The 8152-nt window shown below is 37.9% G+C and overlaps 1 protein-coding gene across 1 annotated transcript; it reads left to right on the top strand.

The window, feature by feature from the left end:
• The first annotated feature begins 6621 nt into the window (after positions 1 to 6621).
• LOC140491789 (permeability factor 2-like) lies at positions 6622 to 7950 on the top strand. The gene is made up of 4 exons (XM_072590192.1): positions 6622 to 6689; positions 6879 to 7008; positions 7095 to 7175; positions 7660 to 7950. Exons 1-4 carry the CDS (start codon positions 6626 to 6628, stop codon positions 7685 to 7687), a joined length of 303 nt encoding a protein of 100 aa, XP_072446293.1. The 5' UTR covers positions 6622 to 6625; the 3' UTR covers positions 7688 to 7950.
• Positions 7951 to 8152: the final 202 nt, after the last annotated feature.

Raw genomic sequence — 8152 nt, 5'->3', positions numbered from 1 at the left:
ATTCATCTACATTTGAGTTATTGAAGTTTGCTGTCATAACCGTTCTCTCCTGTTGGCAGTTCTCTACAAATTCTCTGCAGATTAGTTCCATTACATCCTTTTCATTAGTTGTTGGTCTGCAGACTGAACCTAGCAAAGTTATTTCACCCTTTTAAGTGTAGCCAAATAGACACTGTCCTTTAACCTTTTGAGAATCTTGCTTTTGCAGCATGGCAATGGCCTCCTTAACCTTCATTCATACCCTCCTGCTGTCATTCCTTTTCTATCTTTCCTGAGCAATTTATGCCAGGAATATTTAACACCTAACCCTTTCCTTAAACCAGTTCTCTGTCACTGTCACAACATAATACCACATTGTAATCTGGATCTGTAACTCCCCAACCTTATTTACTACACTCTGTGCATTTATATACATGCATGTTAACTCTGTTATGGACTTTCTTTCTCCCCACCTCCAACTTCACCTATCATCTCACCATTTCCTATGTTCGTGCCACCTGTATCCTTAAGTAATAGAGTCATAGGAATGTACAGCATGGAAACAGGCCCTTCGGTCCAACTCGTCCATGCCGACCAGATATCCCAATCCAATCTAGTCCCACCTGCCAGCAACCAGCCCATATACCTCTAAACCCTTCCCATTCATATACCCATCCAAATGCCTCTTAAATGTTACATTTGTACCAGCCTCCACCACATCCTCTGGCAGCTCATTCCATACACGTATCACTCTCTATGTGAAAACGTTGCCCCATAGGTCTCTTTTATACCTTTCCCCTCTCAACCTAAACCTATGCCCTCTAGTTCTGGACTCCCCGACCCCAGGGAAAAGACTTTGCCTATTTATCCTATCCATGCCCCTCATAATTTTGTAAACCTCTATAAGGTCACCCCTCAGCCTCCGACGCTCCAGGGAAAACAGTCCCAGCTTGTTCAGCATCTCCCTATAGCTCAAATCCTCCAACCCTGGCAACATCCTTGTAAATCTTTTCTGAACCCTTTCAAGTTTCACAACATTTTTCCGATAGGAAGGAGACCAGAACTGCACGCAATATTCCAACAGTGGCCTAACCAATGTCCTGTAGAGCTGCAACATGACCTCCCAACTCCTGTACTCAATACTCTGACCAATAAAGGAAAGCATACCAAACACCTTTTTCACTATCCTATCTACCTGCGACTCCACTTCCAAGGAGCTATGAACCTGCACTCCAAGATCTCTTTGGTCAGCAACACTCCCTCGGACCTTAACATTAAGTGTATAAGTCCTGCTAAGATTTGCTTTCCCAATATGCAGCATCTCACATTTATGTGAATTAAACTCCACCTGCCACTTCTCAGCCCATTGGCCCACCTGGTCAAGATCCTGTTGTAATCTGAGGTAACCCTCTTCGCTGTTCACTACACCTCCAATTTTGGTGTCATCTGCAAACTTACTAGCTGTACCTCTTATGCTCGCATCCAAATCATTTATGTAAATTACAAAAAGTAGAGGATCCAGCACCGATCCTTGTGGTACTCCACTGGTCACAGGCCTCCAGTCAGAAAAACAACCCTCCACCACCACCCTCTGTCTTTTACCTTTGAGCCAGTTCTGTATCCAAATGTATTTTGTGAGCCCAGTTATTCATCTCTAATATTTTCCCTTGGTTCTCACAGCCCTGTCAAGTTACTTTAAAGCCCCCCCACCCCCAATAACACTGGAAAAATGGTCTGCAAGGCAGCTGTTTAAGTGCAGCCATCCAACTTGTACACGTATCATCTTCCCCAGGCCTCAGTGTCCCTGGAATCTAAAGCACTCCTCCCTTCATCATCTTTTTAGTCACACATTTAATTACCATATGCTTTTTCCTCTGTACTTTCAATAAGACCTGCTAATGTTCACCAGGTTTTGTGTACACCTCATCTTACTATCTGCTGGCAATGGTCATCAGATCTGCACAGCCTCATGCATGTGGTCACAAGAGCCTAAAGTGAAGTCAGTGAGATGATACATTGCTTCAGCAAAAATCCAGGAGGCCAGGCCAGCTCAATATTCTGATCCTAGAGCTGGATGAAATACCTAAAGTGCATCTCAGTGGTGATAGGAGTTAGTGAACACTTTGAGGCTTATCTAGAACAAAAGCTGCAGAAGAGGAAAGGCCATTTTGAAGCTGCAGGAACTGGAAGAGGTCCATGGAAGAGTAAATGACAAGAACAAATCTATTGGCCATAATGAATAGCAGCTTCTGTAAATCAAAGGTTTGTAGGGAAGAACAAATATACAAGAGAGGACACCCACATGACAATAGCAAAGGAATCTAAAAGTAACAATAGTTTGGCTGCCATAGCCCACTGAAAATACCTCAATGATGGAAAAATGCCTTACTTATGTTGGATGCTCTACAAAACATGGAAGATCATGACAGGAAACCAGTGATGATGTTCAGCAAACAGTGTTATGGCAAAAAGAACCCAGACAAATACCAGCTCTATTGACTCTGAACTTAATTTGTCCAATTGCACTCTTTCCCAATCATTGTGCCTTTTGCATCCCAGCATGCTGCTTCCATCATCCACAACTGACTTCCCCAACTGCTCACCCCAGAGCAAAGTGAGGAAATTTGGCTTTTACTGATGATTTAATTGCCTCACTGGTGACCTAAATGATTTTATTGAAAAGTAAAAGTGCTTCCGAAATAGTGCCCTGTTTGCCTTCTGTACTTTTGCAGATGGGTATCATTATGTCAGGACTGGACCCGACATTGAGATCCAATTAAAATAAATGCGATTGGTGGGTGTAAAACTCTACCCAGTATTTGTATCTAATATGGGTGGCATTAAAATTAACAGTTTTTAAAGCTAAATAAAAGCTAAAGGCAAAAGTAGACATTGGGCCACTTCAAACTGATGCAGGGAGCCTAGTGATGGGAGATAAGGAAATAGCAGGAGAACTTAACAAGTACTTTGCGTAAGTTTTCACAGTGGAAGACATGAGTAATATCCCAAAAATTAAAGGGTGTCACGGGGCTGAGTTGAGTATGGTTGCCATTACGAAAGAGATAGTGCTAGAAAAGTTAAAAAGTCTTAAAATTGATAAATCTCCTGGCCCCGATGGGATACACCATAGAGTTCTGAGAGAGGTTGCTGAGGAAATAGCAGAGGCATTGGTTGAGATCTTTCAAGAGTCACTGGAGTCAGGAAAGGTCCCGGATGATTGGAAGATGGCTGTAGTAACCCCCTTGTTCAAGAAAGGATCGAGGCAAAAGATGGAAAATTATAGGCCAATCAGCTTAACCTCGGTTGTTGGTAAAATTCTAGAATCCATCATTAAGGATGAGGTTTCTAAATTCTTGGAAGAGCAGAGTCTGATTAGAACAAGTCAACATGGATTTAGTAAAGGGAGGTCATGCCTGACAAACCTGTTGGAATTTTTTGAAGAGGTAACAAGTAGGTTAGACCAGGGAAACCCAGTGGATGTGGTCTATCTGGACTTTCAAAAGGCCTTTGATAAGGTGCCACACGGGAGGCTGCTGAGCAAGGTGAGGGCCCATGGTGTTCGAGGTGAGCTGCTGGGATGGATTGAGGATTGGCTATCTAACAGAAGGCAGAGAGTTGGGATAAAAGGTTCTTTTTCAGAATGGCAGCCGGTGACGAGCGGTGTCCCGCAGGGTTCGGTGCTGGGGCCACAGCTGTTCGCATTATATATTAATGATTTGGATGAGGGAACCGGGGGCATTCTAGCGAAGTTTGCCGATGATACGAAGTTAGGTGGACAGGCAGGTAGTACTGAGGAAGTGGGGAGGCTACAGAAGGATCTAGACAGGTTGGGAGAGTGGTCCAGGAAATGGCTGATGGAATTTAACGTGAGCAAGTGCGAGGTCTTGCACTTTGGCAAAAAGAATAAAAGCATGGACTACTTTCTAAATGGTGAGAAACTTAATAAAGCCAAAGCACAAAGGGATCTGGGAGTGCTAGTCGAGGATTCTCTAAAGGTAAACATGCAGGTTGAGTCTGTGATTAAGAAAGCGAATGCAATGTTGTCTCTTATCTCAAGAGGGTTGGAATATAAAAGCAGAGATGTATTACTAAGACTTTATAAAGCTCTGGTTAGGCCCCATTTGGAGTACTGTGTCCAGTTTTGGTCCCCACACCTCAGGAAGGACATACTGGCACTGGAACGTGTCCAGCGGAGATTCACACGGATGATCCCTGGAATGACAGGTCTAGCATATGAGGAACGGCTGAGGATACTGGGATTGTATTCGTTGGAGTTTAGAAGATTAAGGGGAGATCTAATAGAGACGTACAAAATAATACATGGCTTTGAAAAGGTGGATGCTAGAAAATTGTTTCTGTTAGGCGAGGAGACTAGGACCCGTGGACACAGCCTTAGAATTAGAGGGGGTCATTTCAGAACGGAAATGCGGAGACATTTCTTCAGCCAGAGAGTGGTGGGCCTGTGGAATTCATTGCCACGGAGTGCAGTGGAAGCCGGGACGCTAAATGTCTTCAAGGCCGAGATTGATAGGTTCTTGTTGTCTAGAGGAATTAAGGGCTACGGGGAGAACGCTGGCAAGTGGAGCTGAAATGCGCATCAGCCATGATTGAATGGCGGAGTGGACTCGATGGGCCGAATGGCCTTACTTCCACTCCTATGTCTTATGGTCTTATGGTCTAATAATGTTAGCATTGTTAGTCTTCCATTTTGCTACAAAAATGAATGGTTTCACCTATTGCCTGTGAAAATTAGATGGTATGTTTGAGTACTAAGCACATTTACAGTACCTATTTAGGTACTGTATTGTCATTACATATACTAGCACATGTTTTAATACTTCATGTAACATTGCATAAGTCACAGAACATCTGAACAAAGTATGACAAAACATGGGTTTTTACTTTCTTCCAAGTGCAGTTGCTTCTGAACAACTTGACGATAGTTTCCAAGCAGAAAGTGAACTAGTGAACTTACAGCTAGCTTCCTGTAGTAAATTCTTTTCATCTGCTCCGTGTCCTTTGCAACATTTGTTTCCTCACTAACATTTCAGACTTCACAGTTGGGTGATCAAAGTTTAGTATTTGAAAAGCATTAGAAGGTTATTACTGAAGGTCTATGCGCCTATGTTTTGAATCTACTCATAAGTGCATTTTCAGGAATTCCTAATTTCTGAAATTATCTTGGCAGTTGGAATTTTTGTTGATAGAAATTGAAGGAACATGTACTTTCTCAACTAAATATAACTCTAAGTATTAATTAATTTACAAGAAGACACAATCAGCCATTGTATGTTTTCTGCATAATATTTATAAATGCCAGATAAAACTCAAAGATATCCAGTGGAACTAGGGAAAATTTAATGACTGGAAGTATAATTACTAGTGTGAGAAAGTAAAAATATATTTTTACAGGAAATGTTACATGTTAACAAGTCAATACTTTGCCTTTTTAATTTTCATTAAGTGACAGCAGACATATCAGTATTAATGGAATGCATTACTATAATTTATTTAATTCAAAACCATATTAAAGATGATTTGAATAAACCTTAAAAACATTCTGAACATCTTAACTTGCTTTTCTATTGCACGGTTTCAAGTTTCTGTTGAGGCCGATCTTCATTGCCCCCTGGTGTTCAGAGTCAAATTGTCATCCATAAATCTTTCTCAAACATGTTTAGTATTTCTCAGCATCTTCAAAATTCTGAATGTGATTACATTATGTACAACCCCTTAAATTAAAATCATAATTTAACCAAGATTTAAAGAACAGCTCTGTAAGTAATCAATGCATTATACATTTCGAAAATGTCTTCTGTTCTATGAATTGTTTCTTTTTATTAAAAGCTTACACTTATTTTCAATTTTTGAAATGCTTATTTTCAAAGGACAAATAAGTTATAGATGGAAAAATTAGCAATTAACAAATTTTGGTAATAACATTTCAATATAATTTCAAATCTCTCAAATTCACTTTGTGAAGCAGCTAATAGAGGTTCTCTTGTTGTTGGTAATGAGCCTATTATGTGGGATTACAGGCAGTATAATCATTGAGGTAAACCTTTGACACAATGATATTTTTAAAATTACATAAAATTTAAATAAGCATAAATCAACGGCATATATCTATATTAAAATTATATGGAATGCATTATCCACTTAATGGTATCACTTCAAGAACAAATTTTGAAAAACTATTTAAGCATTGAATCCTCTAATCTAATAATTGAATTTAAAGCTATGCACATACAGTTTTACAAATCATACCAGTGTTTGTTTCATCAGTCAGTTTGCTGTTGGATTTGAATTTGTACATTACATTTAAAACTTAACAAAATTAATAATTAACCTTATAATATTAACTTACTTCTTTGACTCCCATTAAATAAGAATGCAATAAATAATTGCTGCATCAGCATTAACTTCTCTGGTCATACAGGCAATTTGATTTTATTGTAAAATTTCCATTTCAGATTCTAAATTTTCCCTATTGTATATTTCCAATTACGTAATTATTTTATGTTACCCAATAGCCTTGGTAATTATAACCACACAGCCTATATAAAGAGGCTTTGTCTACTGCGTTTTAACACATTACCAAAACATCAAGAGCGAAAGAGGAAGTAGGAGGGATTTGACAAAGAAGATGGTCAGCAAAGTGTTACTCTGTGTGTTATCAGTCATTGTTCTATGTCTGGCATTTGCACAAGGTAAGATATCTGCAATGGATTTAATTTATGTATTCTGCAATTTCTTCTGGATTTTGAATACAATTCTGATATAAACATGAAACTAGATTTTAACTTCAGGTGGAAGAAAGTATGTTAAAGAGATGAATTAAGCTGATTTACAATTTTTACTTAGTAGATTTCTGATCTTTATTGAATTTATTTTTGCAGCTCAACATCATCAGCTCAGCCAGAGTCGTTGTAGCTGCATCCAAACAATAGACCAATTACATCCTTCAATGAAAATCAGCAATGTTAAAATCGCATTGAAGCAGAACTTTTGTGAAAATGTGGAAATCATGTAAGTTATCCTTAATCTATGTTGCCATAAAACTTGTTCAAGATGAAAAAATATTTAATAAATTATGCTTTTTCCTTATTTTACAGTGTCACCTTGCAGAATGGTAGAAGAAAGTGCTTGAACCCTGAGTCTGAAATTGGAAAGAATATTATTAATTTTATGGAAAGGTATATACAATCCTTTATCTCTCATTTAACTTCTTTAAAGCTTCTTACAGAATTTTCTTAAGAAAGATTGCTTTATGTAAATACTTTTTAAAAAGTTTTTCAAGGTAAAGTTATTGGAGGAGCACAATTATTTTTAGGAAAGGCTTGCCCATATAAACAGAGGTTAGTGGAAATTATATATTCTACATTTGTGCCAGGGACGAAAGTGGCAATCAGTTCATAAACATTTAGTTGTACAGCTTAAGAACAAAATCAGAACAGACATTCCAAAACAGAGTATGAGAGGAGCCAATAATTTGTCCATAAACACCTCTGAAGGAATTTTTCCAACTGATTGGTGATGATAAGTCATCCAACAAATGCCTTTGGGTTCGAAGATTAAAATTAAAATTATAAAATGTGCCTTTAGACAGTTACAAGTTTAATCTATGCTACAACCTTTCTATACTGCTCACATACTTACAATAAAATATTTTCTCTGCAGCATGAAGAAAACTACAAAAAAGAACTGATTTTACAAAGTGAACAATGCTGAACACGGAACAGAACAGCATCTCAGAAAATTAGTTGGCTGAACCACTATTTCTATTGTGTAAAGATTACAAATGTTGATGATATGTTATAAAGATTTACTATTTTTAAGCTAATGAAATACAATTTACAATTTTGGTCTTGGGATTGTAAATTTCAGAATTCATAAAGAAAGCTATCTGCAGTACCTCGTCAAATAACAGTTTGTTCTAAATGACTTAACTTTATTTAATTAGACAACAAATTAATCCCATTGATATTTTCTGATAAAATAAATTATCTTAGTTGGTAGTTAATGGAATTAATAGTTGTTATAGCAAATTTGCTTCAATTCATAGTCAAAATTTGTGTACTGTTATTTACTTGTCTTGTTTCACGCAAGAAGATTCCTTTTTAAATGTTTCTGACATTTTTCATTGTGTATTGTCAACTTGCCATTTATTAAA

The sequence above is a fragment of the Chiloscyllium punctatum genome, chromosome 20 (assembly GCF_047496795.1).
Source record: "Chiloscyllium punctatum isolate Juve2018m chromosome 20, sChiPun1.3, whole genome shotgun sequence".
Classification (NCBI taxonomy): domain Eukaryota; kingdom Metazoa; phylum Chordata; class Chondrichthyes; order Orectolobiformes; family Hemiscylliidae; genus Chiloscyllium; species Chiloscyllium punctatum.
This window is presented reverse-complemented; position numbering and strand designations above follow the sequence as displayed.

Coding starts and splice junctions, on each gene's coding strand:
- LOC140491789 (XM_072590192.1), top strand. CDS start 6,626: ATGGTCAGCAAAGTGTTACTCTGTGTGTTATCAGTCATTGTTCTATGT. Junction 6,690..6,878: donor ATGTCTGGCATTTGCACAAG/GTAAGATATCTG, acceptor TTATTTTTGCAG/CTCAACATCATCAGCTCAGC. Junction 7,176..7,659: donor ATTATTAATTTTATGGAAAG/GTATATACAATC, acceptor TTTTCTCTGCAG/CATGAAGAAAACTACAAAAA.